Here is a 22,397-nt window from a genome sequence, read left to right as displayed (position 1 = left end):
TGTTTAGCATCTTATCTCCCACACTAGCGGCTAACGCTAAGACTGTGGGTGCACGTTCAGCAAAGAGGAGATTATTCGAAAACACCAGGAAGTTATGATCTACGCCCGGCAAAAGAAATGTTTTAATGGACTGGAACTTATATGCACATTTAGCAAATATTGCAACTCAGATGTGAATGTAGATGCATCAGGTCAGATTATTAAATGAATCAGATTACTTCCAGATATCTAATTTTGATGATCCTTTAATCAGGCTCACTGTCAGAAGTAGGTAAAGCGGATAACCTAAATAATTAGGCACAAATGAAATGGATGAGTTTGGGTTATAAACGTGGCAGCAGTGTGTGTGTGCATGTGTGTCTGTTTGTTACCTTGCACCGCTTGGAGCTTGTGTGTTTGTATGATGATGCACAGCTGCAGCACCAGTTGGGGGGCGCTCTCCAGAAAGGTTGCCAGTAGATGCAGCATGCTGACGTCGGCAAACTCATACACCATCCTCCAGTAGTACCTCCACCGCTCTGTTTCAGCACTCTGACGACTTCGTATTCCCAGGTAGATAGTACGAAAATACCTGGAAGTGAGAAGTAAAGAGATGACGAATGGTTTCTTTAATCAATCAGGTGGATGAACAGTAGATGTGGTGAAATGTGGTGTTGTGTGAACTGGTAATATGTTATTCTGCTGGTTCCAGTGATTTTGTCTTGATGACCACATGCTGCATTTGTTCCTGCCACAGACTGTAAATAAAAGGTGGGCGGAGCCTCAGTGACGTCACCCGAAGGTTTCTGAAGAGCTGAATTGAAGCTCGGTGGGCGGTTCCTACCATCACCATCTTGGCAGGGGCATGCGTGTCGTCTCGCCCGGAAAATACAAATATGGGCAAAGAGGTGGAGCTGAGAGGTGGATGATTGACATCTAGCGAACTCCAAGCTTTCTGTAGCTAAGAGCTAACCGAGCTAACCCGGAGATAACAGGAGCTAACCAGCTAACTGAGGTAAGCATAGAATAAAAATAAGCTGCTGCTGATTTATCTGCGTGTGTGTGGACCGCTTCCATACTCTGTGTGTGCAGCGATGCGTGCCTGTTAGAACATACACTTATTACAGTCGCAGGACTAATGTGGGATAAAAACTTCTTGTTTGTCTTTATTAGTCTGTCATGTGATTGTGATGGAAACCCAGCAGCTCTTCAGATGAAGAAGGACCAGCTCCTTCCAGAGGAAGACTACATTCCTGCCCTTCAGACCACCAGGACCCCTGCTCATCATAACAGCTACATATTCTGCTCTACAGATTTTTACTTTACTTTTACAAACACTCTTTATCAAACAATAGTTCAAATCTAATGTAAATATGTAAATTGTATTGTGTTCTGGTGTTTTTATTATTACATTTTGTTTGCATTACATAACATGGCATTATATTGTTTACATATATAAACATGATGACCGTAAAACTTATTCTGACTCTTTTATTATAATGCACAGTAGAAAAAATAAGTTTTTAGTGTGTTTATGCATCACCCGGTGAATTTCAATAATACTGATAGTAAATATGAATATATAACAAGATTCCTCTTGATGCCACCTTTCATTAGAGTCTCATTGATGACTGTATGTTGAAGTGTTCTGGAGTTATAGCTTATTGAAGTTGGAGACTCCAAATGGCCACTTTGGGGAGCGCATGAACATACTTACAGTAAAGCCCTCATAGAATAATAATTGTGGCTGCTATTGTCACCAGATTTTAACTGGTCATAGGAAAGGCTTCATGCTACAGCTCCATCTGATTTTCCAGTCCATATCTCCATCTCTCCATGAGCAGCATGTTGACAAAGTAGAAGAGAAATTCAGACGAGGGAAAAAACCTGAAATTTCCTTGTGTTCCAACTTCAATAACTTTATGCTGGTTACAGTTACAATACATCTGAAAGCTCAGGGTAAAACTTTAGGGCACAGGTGTTGAACTCTGGTCCTGGAGGGCCAGTATCTTGAAGGTTTTTGCTGTCTCCATGCACCAACACACCTGACCAAGACTTAAAAACAGGTTGACAAGAAGCTGCTGGATGCATTTGATTCGAATCAGCTGCGTTGGTAGAGGGAAACAACAAAAACCTTCCGGATACCGGCCCTCGAGGACTGGAGTTTGACACCCCTGCCTTAGGGTGTTGTCTTTATAAAGCAGGGGTGGGCAACTCCGGTCCTCGAGGGCCGCAGTCCTACAAGTGTTGGGAGTTTCCCTGCAGCAAATCAGCTGCAGCAAATCAGTGGGTAATTAGCAGACTAGTGTAGTTGGATGTCAGGCTCTGCAGCAGTCTGCTAATCAAGTCTGATGTGAATCAGCTGTGTTGAAGCAGGGAAACTCCCAACACTTGTAGGACTGCAGCCCTCGAGGACCGGATTTGCCCACCCCTGTTATAAAGAGACCATGCTTTTGAATATACTCCAAAGGGTTCAAGAACAGCATCTAATTTAATTTGGGTATGTCTTTTTTGGGCGTATTTGCCATTTTGGGGGTGACTGTTAAGGGGTTAACTGAATAAAAACCGCTGTTGCTCTAGTTCTTACTTGAAGCGGGAGATCAATCAACCTGTCAATCAAAAGGACACGCCTCTAAATATGCAAGTAGCTGTTGTGCAATCAGAGCTAACTAAATAATGTGAATGCCAATGGGGCACTCACATTATTGAGATCCTGTTCTGCCATTTTTATTATTATTCCGCCAGACCCTCCTGCGCCGTTCAGGTCACTTCAATTGTTCGCATCTCAAACCCTGCAGCTCCTTCAGGACATGTGTGCTACAACTTTTGTTTTTTCAAATCTTTGTAGTTTTTGAGATATCAAGCATTTTGTAAAAAATTAATTCAGCCTTGTAATTGGATGAAAGTCTTTCAAACCCACTGTGCACTGGACGTTGCAAAAATTCAGCTCTGTGATTTGTCAGTTTTTTGCATAATGAGCTGAAAACAGCTTCAACAGGGTTTCAGAGCTCAGCACCAGTTTGCAGAGTGCGGTTCATCAAGTTCCCGTCCCCATTGTCTTTCCCGCAAAATGTTTGTCACGCGTCTCCTCCTACACCTTTTGTCTCACTTCAACCATTTAAATATCAAACTGTTCAGCTCATTCAGGAGATATGTGCTATGACTTTTGGTCTCTCTAACATGTAAACTTTTCAAGTTATTCACAATTTTGCCAAATGTTAAAATCCTCTCCAGTGATTGGACCAAACAGAAATCAGCTCAGCGATTGGTCCATTTTCTGCACCGAGACGCAGGTACACATACAAGGCACGGGTTTAAATGCAGCATTTAACATATAGATCTGTTGTCATTTGTCAGCTGTTGCTTGTGTGATGGTGTGCAGTTCTGCAGACTACTCAATGTGAACTATTGGTCTCAGCTGCACACTTCAAGGAGTAAAGGAATTTATCTACAAATGTCACAGTTAAATATGAAGGATTTGTTCCAATAATGTTCCCTGCAACACTTTGGTAAATCTTAAACACATTTAAAAAAAAAAAGTTTTTCACATTGAACCAGGTCTTTCACATCTTCACTGGAGTTTAGTTAAACCTTTCACATGTTTTTGCAATCCCAGTAATTCCACTGTGCTGGAAGTGAAAAACAAAGTCCTTCCCATCCCAATTGGAAAAATGTCAATGCTTTTTCCAAGGTGCAACTAAGAGTACTAGTGACATGCTCCTCCTTCTGCACTGTTCAAGTCACTTCAACCATTCACATCCTAAACCCTGCAGGTTCAAATCCTATATTAAACATTGTGTTGCATGGTCATATGTCAGTTTTTTCACCCAGAGTGTTGTGTACTGGTCCATCAAAAAGCTTCAGCTTTAGATGCAAACTGTGTAGTTTAAGTATGGGCGGTCTGCACATGTAAGATAACGTCTGTGCAATGCCGGTCTTGAAAAGTTAAACACTTCATACAAAGTGTTTATATATTGTAAAAATGAAACTGTGCAGAAATAACAGTTCAATTTTAAATTGTTAAAATGCTTCAAATGAAACAAAGTGGTCTTTCCTGCAAAATGTTTGAAACGCTATTCCTCCTACACCTTTTGTCTCATTTCAACCATTCAAATGTCAAACTGCTCGGCCCATTCAGGAGATATGTGCTATGACTTTTGGTCTATGTAACATTTAAACTTTTTAAGATATTCAAGTTTTTGTCAATTTTTCAAATCCGTTCCTGTGATTGAACAAAACAGAAAATGCAGCTCAGCGATTGGTCCATTTTCTGCACCGGTACACAGGTACATGTGTCTTGTGAACATGTGCCTTTCATGTACAAGGCAATTGTCTTGTACATGAAAGGTGCTATACAAATAAACTTACCTTGCCTACATATTGGTATACAAGGAGAGGGATCAAATCCAGTCTTGAATATTGTACACTGTAATGGTATGTCAGTTATGCACACAGAGTGCTGTGGACTGATCTGATCAAAGAGCTTTGGCTTTGTTTTTGGCTATGGCCGCAAACTGTGCAGTTAGTGTGGGCTGTCTGCACAAATAAGATATATCCTGTGCATCCTGTTCTCAAAAGTTGTGCAATTAATACAAAGGGTTAGTTCAAGGTAAAAAAAAAAATTTAAAAAAAAAAAAAAAAAAACCTTCAGAAATGACGGTTAAATATTACAGTTTTGTTGTTAAAGTGCTTAAAATGAAACAACATTGCTTACGTTGAACAATAAAGTCTTGAACTGATTACACAAGCAGTTCTTAATGGTTTTCTGCAATGATTAATGTAGTTTAACTGCTGACTTTAGAATTTCAGTTGTATTTAAAACTATTTAAAATAATCTTTGGCTTCTTGACAGCAGTTCAACCATTTACATCTTTTGGCAATTCTGCTGATGACACACTGGTGGCAAAGGCAATCCCATACCAGTGGTAAGAAATATTAGTGCTCCTGCTAGGATGAGTAGAAGAACACTGGTGGCATAGTGGTAAAATGAATAGCCCCTCACTCACAAGGTTGTGTGTTCAAATCCAGGTGCTGGATTTTCATATATCAGTTGGTTGTATCTCTTCTCCTTATGCTGATCTATGTTTAATAGATCTTGTGTGCTACTTTACACATTTAAATCTTAAGCACTTTTGCCGATTACACACAGCAGAAAGTCTAAAGACAAAAAAAAATTTGATTACAATGATGAAAAAATTGAGACGATTCTGCCATAGTGCAGAGGAGATCTATGCTGGTGTAGTGATTAAGGAAATGGACTCTTGTTCTGATGTTCGTGGGTTTAAATCCCAATGCATTACCATAATAAATTAAGTTGCATAGTTGTGCTGTGTAAAAGGGCATCCCCATTTTCTCTTCTGCAAGAAGAGCACTTTTCTAGTTATTATATGTTATTTCATTCAATGTTTCAACTCTCAGCTTTTGAATTTGAAGGTCTTCCCATCTAAACACCAGGAAGGACTTAAAAATACAGATCTTTAAAATGTTGCTGTCTCTTTTCAAGGTACCAAACATCATAAGACATTTGACTATCTCTTGGCTACTCTACTCCCAACTGAATCCATCATCATTATCATCATCAACAGGTATGAGGTCGGCAGCTGATTCCACATTTCCACATGACATTTGTTTTTGGAAGCTCATGCTGTGAACCTACAACATGCCATCAAAGCAGCTCTGAGTGGAGCGAAACACACCATCCTTTGACTGGAAAACAAAGGAGTGACCTGGTGACCTCAGGAAATAAAACAAGGCTTGGAAAACCATGGAAGAAAATTCTATCCGTGCTGAAGAAAACTCCTCACAACACTCCACCATGAACAGAAGACAAGATGAGACACAACGGAACCAGGAATCAACCTAAAAACAGAAGGGTGAGATTAGACCAAGAACATCTAGAGCAGCCAAGTTCTGGAGCAAAGCAAGACAAACCTGAAAGATGGCTGGACGGAAACAGGAAGGCAGCTGGAAACGACGCATCACATCCTCTGTGAAGCATGGTGGAGGCAGTGTGATCACTGGGCCACATTGCCTCCAGTAGCTTCAGGGTACTGATGTCCATTTCAGACGTGACAGGGAACAGAAGCAGCCAGATAAACTATGACGTTATCGAGACTTTTTTCTGTCCAGGTCGGAAAGATGGACAACGACCGAAAGCAACCCAGTAGTGTTTGAAAGCAAAGGAGAGGATTATTCTGCAGTGGACGAGCCAATCACCAGATCTCAACCGGACTGAGCTGCATTCTGTCGCTTTCTAGTGACAAAAAATCGAGCAGAAAGACCCACAAAGACGGCTGCAGTAACGCCTGACAAAGCACTGCAGAAGAGAAAACCCTTGTTTGGTTTATCAGTGACTTCCAGCCATGGCCTGCAAAGGATTCTTGAGAAAATGTTAAAAATGAACAGTTTATTGATCTGAAGGTTTGCCTGGTTACTTTTTCAGCCCCTGAAAAGAGGCGACTTTCTATGAGAATGGCTGCAAATTGTTTCATCAGATATTTTTGTGTAATAAACATGAACATGGGCTGTGAAAGTTACCGTTGAGTTGTGAATAGATGGTGTTTGTGCTAATCCATCCATCCATCCACCCATCCATCAATCCATCAATCCATCCATCCATCAATCCATCCATCAATCCACCCATCAATCCATCCATCCACCCATCCATCATCCATCAATCCATCCACCCATCCATCCACCCATCCATCCATCCATCCATCAATCCATCCACCCATCCATCCATCCATCCATCCATCCACCCATCCATCAATCCATCCATCCATCCATCCATCCACCCATCCATCCACCCATCCATCAATCCATCAATCCATCCATCCATCCACCCATCCATCCATCCACCCATCCATCAATCCATCCATCCATCAATCCATCCATCAATCCACCCATCAATCCATCCATCCACCCATCCATCATCCATCAATCCATCCATCCATCCATCCACCCATCCACCCATCCATCCATCCATCCATCCATCAATCCATCCACCCATCCATCCATCCACCCATCCATCCATCCATCCATCCACCCATCCATCAATCCATCAATCCATCCATCAATCCACCATCAATCCATCCATCCACCCACCCATCCATCCATCCATCCACCATCCATCAATCAATCATCCATCCATCCATCCACCCATCAATCCATCCATCCACCCACCCATCCATCCATCCATCCATCATCCATCAATCCATCATCCATCCACCCATCATCCATCCATCGTCCACCCATCCATCCATCCATCCACCCATCCATCCATCCATAATCCATCAAATCAAATCAAATCAAATCAAATCAAATCAAACTTTATTTGTATAGCCCTTTTTGTGCTTAAAAACAATACAAAGTGCTTTACATGATAAAACAATTTACATCAAAATAGATAAAACACACACACACATACACACACACATACACATCCCCTTTCACCCACCCACAACCACCCTCACCCATGCCCTATTAGCCCTATAACAGTTAAAAGAAGATGAATGGCCTGGTGCATTTGTACCAGATGTGCACCAGATAAGGAAACAATATTCTCAGTGAGCCTCTACACAAAGGGCTACCCCCAACCACGACCACCCAGGCCATCACCATGGGGGCCACCCAGGTCCGGACAGACAGGACCCATGCCACAACTGTAAGGCTGCAGCGCTGGATCCCGACCCACCCGACAGGGACAGCCCCCACAGCAACACCCATGCAGTCAGAGCAGGGGCAGCCCTTGCTCCATCCACCCACCCATCCATCCATCCACCTATCCATCCATCCATCCACCCACCCATCCATCCATCCATCCACCCATCATCCATCCATCCACCCATCATCCATCCATCCACCTATCCATCCATCCATCCACCCACCCATCCATCCATCCATCCACCCACCCATCCATCCATCCACCTATCCATCCATCCATCCACCCACCCATCCATCCATCCATCCATCCACCCATCATCCATCCATCCACCCATCATCCATCCATCCACCTATCCATCCATCCATCCACCCACCCATCCATCCATCCACCCACCCATCCATCCATCCACCCACCCATCCATCCATCCACCCATCATCCATCCATCCACCCATCATCCATCCATCCACCCATCCATCCATCATCAAACTCGAACAAATAATCAACAATCACCTATATTTATTTCTCACATCTTCATCACCATGACCACCGTGTTGCTAAGAGACCTCTATTTTCACCTGAACATGATGATGAAGACACTTCCTGTCAGACTTTCCACCAATCAGAGAGCTTAAACTGACAGTAATGTCCAATCAGGAGCAGCCAAAGATCAACAAGTGATGAGAAAAACAGGCTCCTTTATGGCTGGAATAAGTCGTTATCCATGGCACCAAAAACCAGCTGAGCTGGCGTTGGTGAGGAAAGCTGGTACTGTAAATATAGATATGTCCACTATTTCCTAAATTATACAAAATGTTGGAGAAACATTTAGTAAAACAAGTGGATATTAATGTTAGATACTTTCTGTCAACAAGAGAAAATCTGGCTACAACATATGCTATTCAGAACATGCTTGAGGTTCGTTTTGGACAGTAATGAACTGTCATGGATTCAGAGCCACACTCTGACACTGCCAACCACGTTAGCGACTGAGGAAACTGGAACACTGAAGGGTTCGAGGCAAGCCTTTGTTGGATTAAAAGATATCTGGATTAGCGTCAATTTAAAAGCTGAAGTATCTGGATTGAAAACCACGACATTCTGTGATTGGTCAAAAACTTTTTTTTCCAAGAACTTTTGTTTGTTTTATTAATGATATTTGTAACTTGTCTCACATGTTCACCCACAAGACAACACTTAATGACACTGTGTGTTACAGAAATGTTGTCATATGTTGCATAAATAATGCTGCACATCATGACCATACTCAACCAATATTTATAATAGTGGTCAAGATAAAAGCAAATCTTGTGAAATTTAATGATATAGTTTCTTACAAAACAATCCAACATTTGGTGAGTTTTTTTTTTTTTTTTTTTTTTTTTTTTTTTTTAGCATGTTCAGGCCTCCAAAATGCAGTTGCTTTGTCGGAAGAATAAGAATAATTGTTTGGATTTTAACAGGCCTTTGCACCGCCTTCGGTGCTCGGGCTTATGTTCAAAGGTGAAACAAAACCCTCTTCCAGCAGGTGTACAAACATATCTTCACCTTCAGAACACTAAATATAACTGAACAGATTGCCATATGTGTATGTCTTGTCTTCTTGGGGCTAAACTACAGAAATAAACTTCGTCAGGAGATTTGACAAAATGTAATTCTTCATTTAAATGTAAAAAGAAAATGTGTTTTCAAGAGCTATGTAACTGTATCTTCACAAAGGGCACATTGTATCTTACTTGTAAGCTAACATAATTGATGTAAACTGATAGAGGCCTGGTCTTTCAGCTGTTTGTGGCTTCATGTATAAGAAATGAATTACTTCTGACTGAAACAAACACACTAAACTTCAGTCAGTGGAGATGAAGAAAACATGCGTGTGTGTGTGTGTGTGTTTCAGACGTGAATCTGATCTGTGTGTCATTTCTACAAATACATATATATATATATATATATATATATATATATATATATATATATATATATATATATATATATATATATATAAATACATATATATATATCTATATCTATCTATCTATATATATATATATATATATATATATATATATATATATATATATATATATATATATATATATATATATATATATATGAATAATAATTTATGTGGCACCCTGGGCTGGTCCACCCCTCTCCGACTCCCTCTAGAACCGGCCCTGCTGGTTCACACGCCAGGTCTGCAGCACGAGCACAGCTTTAGATCCGGAATAAAGACAATACCTGCGCGCGCACAATACCAATATTAACTAGAATTGAAGGCGTGGGTCGTGTTTTTCTGACCGGCGAGTGCGTGTTGAGGCCCTAACCCACGCGCAGGGCGCGGGCACCGTCTCCAGGCCACCGTGGTGAAGGAGCACGAGCCCCTCGCCACTTCACGCATGATGTCCACTCACACATCCACGCGCAGCTCCCAGTTCCCGGCCTACCTCCATATCTGACCCAGCTGCAGGATGTGGATCAGGGACTGGCCGAACCACACGCAGAAGGAGCAGTAGCGCGAGCGTGTCCCGCTCCGCGCGCGCAGCGCCGCGCTCGCGCTGCAGGTGGAGGTGGTGTTCCTGCTGGCGGTCGACGCCTGTCTCTGCGGCGTGGCCGCGTGCTGCTGAGCCGTGACATCTCCGTGGGAGGCCGAGCCGCTCAGCAGCTTGTTCCCGTCCAGGTGGGCGCAGTCCCCGCCGGACTCGGCTCCGTCCTCGGTGCCGAAGTCATGGACGAACCATCTGAAGCTGAAGAGCTGGACCGAGAAGGATCCCAGCACCACGAAGAACAGGGTCAGTCCGAACCACCAGTAGTCTCTGTGGAGGTAGTAGTCCACGGACAGCCACACGTCGGTGCCCACGTCGGCCAGGTACACCGCCACCGCGGCGACGATCCAGAGGCAGTCCCACACCGAGTAGTCCTGCTGCTCCCTGCCCGGCCGGAGGCACGCCGAGCCGGAGCCCGCGGCGCCGCAGCACCGCGACTCCCCGTTGGCCAGCTCCGCGTCCCCGCTGCCGGCGGAGTGGAGCGGTCCGGCCGGGTGGAGCCCCTGCACCGAGCCGGAGTGCTCCGAGTTCTGCAGCGGGGTGAAGGCCACGTCGCTCTTCTTCATCTTCAGCACTCCATCAGACTTAGCCGCCATGATTGCGATCCAGAAATCTTCCTGCTTGTCTTTAACCCCGCTTCTGTCCGTCGACACCCTTCAGCGCGCGCCTCCTCCTCCTCCTCCTCCTCCTCCTCCGACTAGCTCCTCATCGTCGCCGTCTGCTTACAATGCAGGATGGAGGCAGGGAGGAGGACTGGTCGTAGCCCAGAGCTCGCGCAGATATTTGGCTCCATGTCTCCTCTGGAAGGATGATCAGCTTCCTCTCCGCCATCATCATCTTCCTCATCGCAGCGGTGCTGATGCTGCGGTGTGTGTGGGGGGGGTCAGCCAGGGTGGGGAGGTAGAGATGATGTCATGGTTTGTAGACGCAGATGGTTGCAGATCTGCCCTCCTTCTTCTTCTCTGTTTGCAAAACGTTTGGACTGACTCTGGATCCTGGACCCACTCCGGATCCAGAACACACTCCGGATCAGGACTGGCTCCGGATCCAGAACCCACTCCGGATCAGGACTGGCTCCGGATCCAGGACTGACTCTGGATCCAGGACCCACTCCGGATCAGGACTGACTCTGGATCCAGGACCCACTTCGGATCCAGAACCCACTCCGGATCAGGACTGACTCTGGATCCAGAACCCACTCCGGATCAGGACTGGCTCCGGATCCAGGACTGACTCTGGATCCAGGACCCACTCCGGATCAGGACTGACTCTGGATCCAGGACCCACTCCGGATCAGGACTGGCTCCGGATCCAGGACTGACTCTGGATCCAGGACCCACTCCGGATCAGGACTGACTCTGGATCCAGGACCCACTCCGGATCAGGACTGACTCTGGATCCAGGACCCACTTCGGATCCAGAACCCACTCCGGATCAGGACTGGCTCCGGATCCAGAACCCACTCCGGATCAGGACTGGCTCCGGATCCAGGACTGACTCTGGATCCAGGACCCACTCCGGATCAGGACTGACTCTGGATCCAGGACCCACTCCGGATCAGGACTGACTCTGGATCTAGGACTGACTCTGGATCCAGGACCCAGAGTCCGGATCAGGACTGGCTCCGGATCCAGGACTGACTCTGGATCCAGGACTGATTCTGGATCCAGGACTGATTCTGGATCTAGGACTGATTCTGGATCTAGGACCCACTCCGGATCCAGGACTGACTCTGGATCCAGAACTGATTCTGGATCTAGGACCCACTCCGGATCAGGACTGACTCTAGGTCCAGGACCGACTCCAGATCCAGGACCCACTCCGGATCCAGGACTGATTCCGGATCCAGGACTCATTACGGATCCAGGACCCACTCCGGATCCAGGACCAAGGTTTTCCTCCAGATTGCAGGTCCAGACTGGTTCCAGCTCCTCCTCGGGATCAGAACCGGCCTTCCACATTTCTTCTCTTTTTAACATTGCCCAAATTTTCCAAAGAGAAAATAAAACAAGTGGACAACCTTCATGTTCTGAACATGAACAGCAGGCGACCGTTCCTCGTGTCCAGACCAAGCAGCAACCTCCTGCGGTTAAAAGTGAAGTGCATAAAACTGCAGTTCCCCCTTCATCCACTAGGGGCTGCAAAACAGAGCAAATCCCCATAGACTCCCATGTTAAAAAGACCAACTTCACAGCAGAAATAAACATGTTTACAACAGGAATAAACATGTTTACAGCAGAAATAAACACGTTTATAGCAGAAATAAACACGTTTACAGCAGAAATAAACATGTTTACAGCAGAAATATAGACGTTTATAGCAGGAATAAACACGTTTACAGCAGAAATAAACACGTTTACAGCAGAAATAAACACGTTTATAGCAGAAATAAACACGTTTACAGCAGAAATAAACACATTTACAGCAGAAATAAACACGTTTACAGCAGAAATAAACATGTTTACAGCAGAAATATAGACGTTTATAGCAGGAATAAACACGTTTACAGCAGAAATAAACACGTTTACAGCAGAAATAAATACGTTTACAGCAGAAATATAGACGTTTACAGCAGGAATAAACACGTTTACAGCAGAAATATAGACGTTTACAGCAGAAATAAACACGTTTACAACAGAAATAAACACGTTTATAGCAGAAATAAACACGTTTACAACAGAAATAAACACGTTTACAGCAGAAATATAGACATTTACAGCAGGAATAAACACGTTTACAGCAGAAATAAACACGTTTACATCAGAAATAAACATGTTTACAACAGAAATAAACATGTTTACAGCAGAAATAAACATGTTTACAACAGAAATAAACATGTTTACAGCAGAAATAAACACGTTTACAACAGAAATAAACACGTTTATAGCAGAAATAAACACGTTTACAACAGAAATAAACAGGTTTATAGCAGAAATATAGACGTTTACAGCAGAAATAAACACGTTTACAGCAGAAATAAACACGTTTACAGCAGAAATATAGACGTTTACAGCAGAAATAAACACGTTTACAGCAGAAATAAACACGTTTACAACAGAAATAAACATGTTTACAGCAGGAATAAACATGTTTACAACAGAAATAAACATGTTTACAGCAAAAAGAAACATGTTTACAGCAGAAATAAACATGTTTATAGCAGAAATAAACACGTTTACAACAGAAATAAACACGTTTACAGCAGAAATATAGACATTTACAGCAGGAATAAACACGTTTACAGCAGAAATAAACACGTTTACATCAGAAATAAATACGTTTACAGCAGAAATATAGACGTTTACAACAGAAATAAACACGTTTATAGCAGAAATAAACACGTTTACAACAGAAATAAACACGTTTACAGCAGAAATATAGACATTTACAGCAGAAATAAACACGTTTACAGCAGAAATAAACACGTTTACAGCAGAAATATAGACGTTTACAGCAGAAATAAACACGTTTACAGCAGAAATAAACACGTTTACAACAGAAATAAACATGTTTACAGCAGGAATAAACATGTTTACAACAGAAATAAACATGTTTACAGCAAAAAGAAACACGTTTACAGCAGAAATAAACATGTTTACAGCAGAAATAAACATGTTTACAACAGGAATAAACATGTTTACAGCAAAAAGAAACATGTTTACAGCAGAAATAAACATGTTTACAGCAGAAATAAACATGTTTACAACAGAAATAAACATGTTTACAGCAGAAATAAACACGTTTACAACAGAAATATAGACGTTTACAGCAGAAATAAACACGTTTACAGCAGAAATATAGACGTTTACAGCAGAAATAAACACGTTTACAGCAGAAATAAACACGTTTACAAAAGAAATAAACATGTTTACAGCAGGAATAAACATGTTTACAACAGAAATAAACATGTTTACAGCAGAAATAAACACGTTTACAACAGAAATAAACACGTTTATAGCAGAAATAAACACGTTTACAACAGAAATAAACATGTTTATAGCAGAAATAAACACGTTTACAACAGAAATAAACACGTTTACAGCAGAAATATAGACATTTACAGCAGGAATAAACACGTTTACAGCAGAAATAAACACGTTTACATCAGAAATAAATACGTTTACAGCAGAAATATAGACGTTTACAACAGAAATAAACACGTTTATAGCAGAAATAAACACGTTTACAACAGAAATAAACACGTTTACAGCAGAAATATAGACGTTTACAGCAGAAATAAACACGTTTACAGCAGAAATAAACACGTTTACAGCAGAAATATAGACGTTTACAGCAGAAATAAACACGTTTACAGCAGAAATAAACACGTTTACAGCAGAAATAAACACGTTTACAGCAGAAATATAGACGTTTACAGCAGAAATAAACACGTTTACAGCAGAAATAAACACGTTTACAACAGAAATAAACATGTTTACAGCAGGAATAAACATGTTTACAACAGAAATAAACATGTTTACAGCAAAAAGAAACACGTTTACAGCAGAAATAAACATGTTTACAGCAGAAATAAACATGTTTACAACAGGAATAAACATGTTTACAGCAAAAAGAAACATGTTTACAGCAGAAATAAACATGTTTACAGCAGAAATAAACATGTTTACAACAGAAATAAACATGTTTACAGCAGAAATAAACACGTTTACAACAGAAATATAGACGTTTACAGCAGAAATAAACACGTTTACAGCAGAAATATAGACGTTTACAGCAGAAATAAACACGTTTACAGCAGAAATAAACACGTTTACAAAAGAAATAAACATGTTTACAGCAGGAATAAACATGTTTACAACAGAAATAAACATGTTTACAGCAAAAAGAAACACGTTTACAGCAGGAATAAACACGTTTACATCAGAAATAAACACGTTTATTATTATTTAATCTCGAAGTGTGGCAAATTTAGGGGCGTGTCGTTTTGATTGACAGGTGCCCGATCTCCTGCTTCAAGTCCAAAGAATGTAGAACAACCGTGGTTTTTAGCCGGTTAACAACGTGACTTAGCTTTAGCCAGCTTACCTCCGTTAGCTGGTTAGGTCCTGTTATCTCCGGGTTAGCTCGGTTAGCTCTTAGCTACAGGAAGCTCAGAATTTGCAAGATGTCAATCATCCACCATGACGCTCACAGCCCCCCTCTCAGCTCCACCTCTTTGCCCACATTTGTATTTTCTGTGTGAGATGACACGCATGCCAATGCCAAGATGGTGCTGGTAGGAACCGCCCACCGAGCTTCAATTCAGCTCTTCAGAAACGTCACGGAGGCTACGTCCATCGTTTATTTACAGTCTATGGTCCAAACAGAAGACATTTAGCCTCAGGATGGATATATTTATACATATATTCATTTAGTCTCATGTTAGCTAAACGTCCAGATGACAGTGGATCTCAGGAGCCTGGAAGCGAAAGTCGACCCAGAGAAACGTCCACGAGCGACTTCTCATTATGCCGACGCACCGCGTCTCACAAACTGAAGGCAGATTTTCATCTCATTCCTGCTGGACAGGTGTTATGCAGAAACATGAAAAGAGGAGTTACAGCTGATTTATTTAATGTCCCCGGGCCGGTATAGGTCCCGGTGCCAAGCATCTCACATACTGGCTAAAACCTTCAGGTGGATTTCTCTTTTGTTCAGGAAGGTTTGCAGGAAGTGGGAGACAGATCTGCGGCGAGGAGCTCCAGGGCGAATCAGCAGAGAAAGCCTGAGGCCACGCCACCATCAGGACCCAGGACCCAAGACCCAAGATCCAGGACCTAGCGTGGCTTGTAAGCGTCTGCTAGCTAACTGCCTACTTTAGCCAGCTGTTCCTGCGACTCCACAGTTCATTTGGTGAAGAAGACAACAGTCATGGATTCATATTTCTTTATTAGTTCATGACAGAAACACGTGATGAGATCAGCTGTTGTCTGAACCGAGGCTTTAACTTGGATCTCCAGCTTCTCTATCCAACGAGCTTTAAGCTTGTCGACACCGAAGAGCTGCCGATGCCGTGCAAAGTGCCGCACTAACGGAATCGAGCCGGTTCCGACAACCCCTGCAGCCGACAGGAAGGAACTTCCTATTTTTTACGTGGCACCTTGTCACCGAGTGGAACTTCATCCATCAGTTTCTGCAGAGACACAAGAAAACATGTAACATGAAGACATGTAACATGAAGACATGTAGCATGGAGACATGTAACACAAAGACATGGAACATGAAGTGATGGAGCATGAAGACATGTAACACAAAGACATAGAACATGAAGTGATGGAGCATGAAGACATGTAACACAAAGACATAGAACATGAAGTGATGGAGCATGAAGACATGGAACATGAAGACATGTAACATGAAGACATGTAGCATGGAGACATGGAACATGAAGACATGGAGCATGGAAACATGTAACATGAAGAAATGTGGCATGTAGACATGGAACATGAAGACATGTAACATGAAGACATGTAGCATGGAGACATGGAACATGAAGACATGTCACATGAAGACATGTAACATGAAGACATGTAGCATGGAGACATGGAACATGAAGACATGGAGCATGGAAACATGTAACATGAAGAAATGTGGCATGTAGACATGGAACATGAAGACATGTAACATGAAGACATGTAGCATGGAGACATGGAACATGAAGACATGTCACATGAAGACATGTAACATGAAGACATGTAGCATGGAGACATGGAACATGAAGACATGGAGCATGGAAACATGTAACATGAAGAAATGTGGCATGAAGACATGGAACATGAAGACATGTAACATGAAGACATGTAGCATGAAGACATGGAACATGAAGACATGTCACATGAAGACATGTCACATGAAGACATGTCACATGAAGACATGTGGCATGAAGACATGGAACATGAAGACATGTGGCATGAATACATGTAAAATGAAGACATGGAACATGAGGAGACGTAACATGAAGAAATGTGGCATGAAGACATGGAACATGAAAACATGTAACATGAAGACATGTAGCATGAAGACATGGAACGTGAAGACATGTAACATGAAGACATGTCACATGAAGACATGGAACATGAAGACATGGAACATGAAGACATGGAACATGAAGACATGGAACATGAAGAAATGTGGCATGAAGACATGGAACGTGAAGACATGTAACATGAAGACATGTCACATGAAGACATGTAGCATGGAGACATGCCACATGAAGACATGGAGCATGAAAACGTAACATGAAGACATGTGGCATGAAGACATGGAACATGAAAACATGTAACATGAAGACATGTGGCATGAAAACATGTAACATGAAGACATGTGGCATGAATACATGTAACATGAAGACATGGAACATGAAGACATGGAACATGAAGAAATGTGGCATGAAGACATGGAACATGAAAACATGTAACATGAAGACATGTAACATGAAGACATGTCACATGAAGACATGGAGCATGAAAACATGTAACATGAAGACATGTGGCATGAAGACATGGAGCATGGAGACATGGAACATGAAGACATGGAACATGAGGACATGTGGCATGAAGACATGGATCATGAATACATGTGGCATGAAGACATGGAACATGAAGACGTGGCATGAAGACATGGAATGTGAAGACATGTAACATGAAGACATGTAACATGAAGACATGTAGCATGGAGACATGTAACATGAAGTTATGTAACATGAAGACATGAGACATGAAGACAGGGAGCATGAAGACATGTAACATGAAGACATGGAACATGAAGATATGGAGCATGAAGACCAAATCGGAGGCATATTCCGCGCAAGCCAGTGGGAGTGGTGGCCTCCCCAGGTCTTTACTGATGCAAATATCAAGTCTTCCACATGATCCACCCTCTCAGGTCCCAAGGCACATAAAGCCGTCTTTCTTCCATGCTGAGGGACCTGCTGGGAGGAGCAGTGAAGCCTCCTCTGCAGCCCTCCTCTTCTCTGACCCGGAAGACTGAGAATCTTCCCAAACAAACTGTCTCGCGGAAACATTGAGACGCTGTGAGGCGCTGCTCAGGTCACAACGCAAGCTGGGGGTGTCAACAGGAGCTGTAGAACTACAGAATGCAGAAGACTGAAGAGCAGTGTAGTTCCGTTGTAGGATAATATCCTTTAGGATAAACTCCTTCACTTCACCTAGCAGCAGCTAACAGCTGCTAGCTTCAGGGTAAACTTCCTTCGCTTCGCCCAGCAGCAGCTAGCTTCAGGGTAAACTTCCTTCCCTTCAACCAGCGGCAGCTAGCAGCAGCAGTTAGCTTCAAGATGAACTCCCTTCCTTTCAACCAGCGGCAGCTAGCAGCAGCAGCTAGCTTCAAGATGAACTCCCTTCCCTTCTTCCAGCAGCAGCTAACAGCAGCTAGCTTCAGGGCAAACTTCCTTGGCTTCACCCAGCAGCAGCTAGCTTCAGGATAAACTCCCTTCCCATCAACCAGTGGCAGCTAGCAGCAGCTAGGTGCAGCTAACTTCAGAATAAACTCCTTTCCCTTCAACCAGCGACAGCTAGCAGCAGCAGCTAGCTTCAAGATAAACTCCCTTCCCTTCTTCCAGCAGCAGCTAGCAACAGCTAGCTTCAGGATAAACTCCCTTTGCTTGTATATATATATATATATATATATATATATATATATATATATATATATATATATATATATATATATATATATATATATATATATATATATATATATACACACACACACAGAGACGTTGGAGCAGATGTCTCCAAGAGCACAGTCTCCAAAAGCACAGTTCTACGTATCCTGGACACATTCGGCAAAGCATACTCCTCCATTTTCCACAATGAAAACAGGAACATAGCTAGATATCCTCCATGTTCCACAGTAGAAATAAAATCTCATCACCATGAGAATGTCCCTTCACACCAGATCACTATGAAAATCTCCCGTTCCACCACATCATGATGAGAATCTCCCGTTCCACCTCATCACCATGATAATCTCCCGTTCCACCTCATCATCATGAGAATCTCCCGTTCCACCTCATCACCAAGACAATCTCCCGTTCCACCACATCATGAAAAAAATCTCCCATTCCACCACATCCTGATGAGAATCTCCTGTTCCACCACATCACCATGAGAATCTGCCGTTCCACCACATCACCATGAGAATCTCCCGTTCCACCACATCACCATGAGAATCTCCCATTCCATCACATCATGATAAGAATCTCCCGTTCCACCACATCACCATGGGAATCTCCCGTTCCACCTCATCAGGATGAGAATCTGCAGTTCCACCTCATCAGGATGAGAATCTCCCGTTCCACCACATCCTGATGAGAGTCTCCCGTTCCACCACATCAGGATGAGAATCTCCCGCTCCACCACATCCTGATGAAAATCTCCCGTTCCACCTCATCACCATGAGAATCTCCTGTTCCACCACATCCTGATGAGAATCTCCAGTTCCACCTCATCACCATGAGAATCTCCCGTTCCACCTCATCAAGATGAGAATCTCCAGTTCCACCTCATCAGGATGAGAATCTCCCGTTCCACCACATCATGATGAAAATCTCCCGTTCCACCTCATCACCATGAGAATCTCCTGTTCCACCTCATCACCATGAAAATCTCCCGTTCCACCTCATCACCATGAGAATCTCCCGTTCCACCTCATCACCATGAGAATCTCCTGTTCCACCTCATCACATTGAGAATCTCCTGTTCCACCTCATCACCATGAGAATCTCCCGTTCCACCACATCACCATGAGAATCTCCCATTCCACCTCATCAAGATGAGAATCTCCAGTTCCACCTCATCAGGATGAGAATCTCCCGTTCCACCACATCATGATGAAAATCTCCCGTTCCACCTCATCACCATGAGAATCTCCTGTTCCACCACATCACCATGAGAATCTCCAGTTCCACCTCATCACCATGAGAATCTCCGGTTCCACCTCATCACCATGAGAATCTCCTGTTCCACCACATCCTGATGAGAATCCCCCGTTCCACCTCATCACCATGAGACTCTCCCGTTCCACCACATCACCCTGAGACTCTCCCGTTCCACCTCATCACCATGAGAATCTCCCGTTCCACCTCATCACCATGAGAATCTCCCGTTCCACCACATCATGATGAGAATCTCCCGTTCCACCTCATCACCATGAGAATCTCCCGTTCCACCTCATCACGATGAGAATCTCTTGTTCCACCACATCATGATGACAATCTCCCGTTCCAACACATCATGAAAAAAATCTCCCATTCCACCACATCCTGATGAGAGTCTCCCGTTCCACCACATCCTGGTGAGAATCTCCGGTTCCACCACATCACCATGAGAATCTCCCGTTCCACCTCATCACCATGAGAATCTCCTGTTCCACCTCATCACCATGAGAATCTCCCGTTCCACCTCATCACCATGAGAATCTCCCGTTCCACCACATCACCATGAGAATCTCCCATTCCACCTCATCAAGATGAGAATCTCCAGTTCCACCTCATCAGGATGAGAATCTCCCGTTCCACCACATCATGATGAAAATCTCCCGTTCCACCTCATCACCATGAGAATCTCCTGTTCCACCACATCACCATGAGAATCTCCAGTTCCACCTCATCACCATGAGAATCTCCGGTTCCACCTCATCACCATGAGAATCTCCTGTTCCACCACATCCTGATGAGAATCCCCCGTTCCACCTCATCACCATGAGACTCTCCCGTTCCACCACATCACCCTGAGACTCTCCCGTTCCACCTCATCACCATGAGAATCTCCCGTTCCACCTCATCACCATGAGAATCTCCCGTTCCACCACATCATGATGAGAATCTCCCGTTCCACCTCATCACCATGAGAATCTCCCGTTCCACCTCATCACGATGAGAATCTCTTGTTCCACCACATCATGATGACAATCTCCCGTTCCAACACATCATGAAAAAAATCTCCCATTCCACCACATCCTGATGAGAGTCTCCCGTTCCACCACATCCTGGTGAGAATCTCCGGTTCCACCACATCACCATGAGAATCTCCCGTTCCACCTCATCACCATGAGAATCTCCTGTTCCACCTCATCACCATGAGAATCTCCCGTTCCACCTCATCACCATGAGAATCTGCCGTTCCACCACATCACCATGAAAATCTCTTGTTCCACCACATCATGATGACAATCTCCCGTTCCAACACATCATGAAAAAAATCTCCCGTTCCACCACATCCTGATGAGAATCTCCTGTTCCAGCTCATAACAATGAGAATCTCCCGTTCCACCACATCATGATGAAAATCTCCCGTTCCACCTCATCACCATGAGAATCTCCTGTTCCACCACATCACCATGAGAATCTCCAGTTCCACCTCATCACCATGAGAATCTCCCGTTCCACCACATCACCATGAGAATCTCCCGTTCCACCTCATCACCATGAGAATCTCCCGTTCCACCACATCACCATGAGAATCTCCCGTTCCACCTCATCACCATGAGAATCTCCCGTTCCACCACATCATGATGAGAATCTCCCGTTCCACCACATCACCATGAGAATCTCCCGTTCCACCACATCACCATGTGAATCTCTTGTTCCACCACATCATGATGACAATCTCCCGTTCCAAAACATCATGAAAAAAATCTCCCGTTCCACCTCATCACGATGAGAATCTCTTGTTCCACCACATCATGATGACAATCTCCCGTTCCAACACATCATGAAAAAAATCTCCCATTCCACCACATCCTGATGAGAGTCTCCCGTTCCACCACATCCTGGTGAGAATCTCCGGTTCCACCACATCACCATGAGAATCTCCCGTTCCACCTCATCACCATGAGAATCTCCTGTTCCACCTCATCACCATGAGAATCTCCTGTTCCACCTCATCACCATGAGAATCTCCCGTTCCACCTCATCACCATGAGAATCTGCCGTTCCACCACATCACCATGAAAATCTCTCGTTCCACCTCATAACAATGAGAATCTCCCATTCCACCTCATCACAATGAGAATCTCCCGTTCCACCACATCACAATGAGAATCTCCCATTCCACCACATCACCATGAGAATCTCCAGTTCCACCTCATCACCATGAGAATCTCTTGTTCCACCACATCATGATGACAATCTCCCGTTCCAACACATCATGAAAAAAATCTCCCGTTCCACCACATCCTGATGAGAGTCTCCC

At 43.6% G+C, this 22,397-nt stretch overlaps 2 protein-coding genes across 2 annotated transcripts in view; both read right to left on the bottom strand.

The window, feature by feature from the left end:
* The window catches only part of xkr4 (XK related 4), a gene marked incomplete at both ends in the record, with an annotated part of 29,860 nt that extends 19,079 nt beyond the window's left edge, over window positions 1–10,781 (bottom strand). Inside the window, 2 exons of the mRNA XM_079243282.1 lie at window positions 372–571; window positions 10,087–10,781. Coding sequence (XP_079099408.1) covers window positions 372–571; window positions 10,087–10,781 — 895 coding nt within the window. The remainder of the gene's footprint in view (window positions 1–371; window positions 572–10,086) is intronic.
* Window positions 10,782–16,210: 5,429 nt separating this feature from the next.
* The window catches only part of rnf31 (ring finger protein 31), a gene marked incomplete at its 5' end in the record, with an annotated part of 187,664 nt that continues 181,477 nt past the window's right edge, over window positions 16,211–22,397 (bottom strand). The window contains one exon of the mRNA XM_079243922.1: window positions 16,211–16,318. Within this exon, the coding sequence (XP_079100048.1) occupies window positions 16,268–16,318 (51 nt within the window). The 3' untranslated portion in view covers window positions 16,211–16,267. The remainder of the gene's footprint in view (window positions 16,319–22,397) is intronic.

The sequence above is a fragment of the Telmatherina bonti genome (assembly GCF_933228915.1).
Source record: "Telmatherina bonti genome assembly, chromosome: 7".
Classification (NCBI taxonomy): Eukaryota; Metazoa; Chordata; class Actinopteri; order Atheriniformes; family Telmatherinidae; genus Telmatherina; species Telmatherina bonti.
The sequence above is the reverse complement of the archived record's forward strand: the minus strand, read 5'-3'. Positions and strand labels throughout refer to the sequence as shown.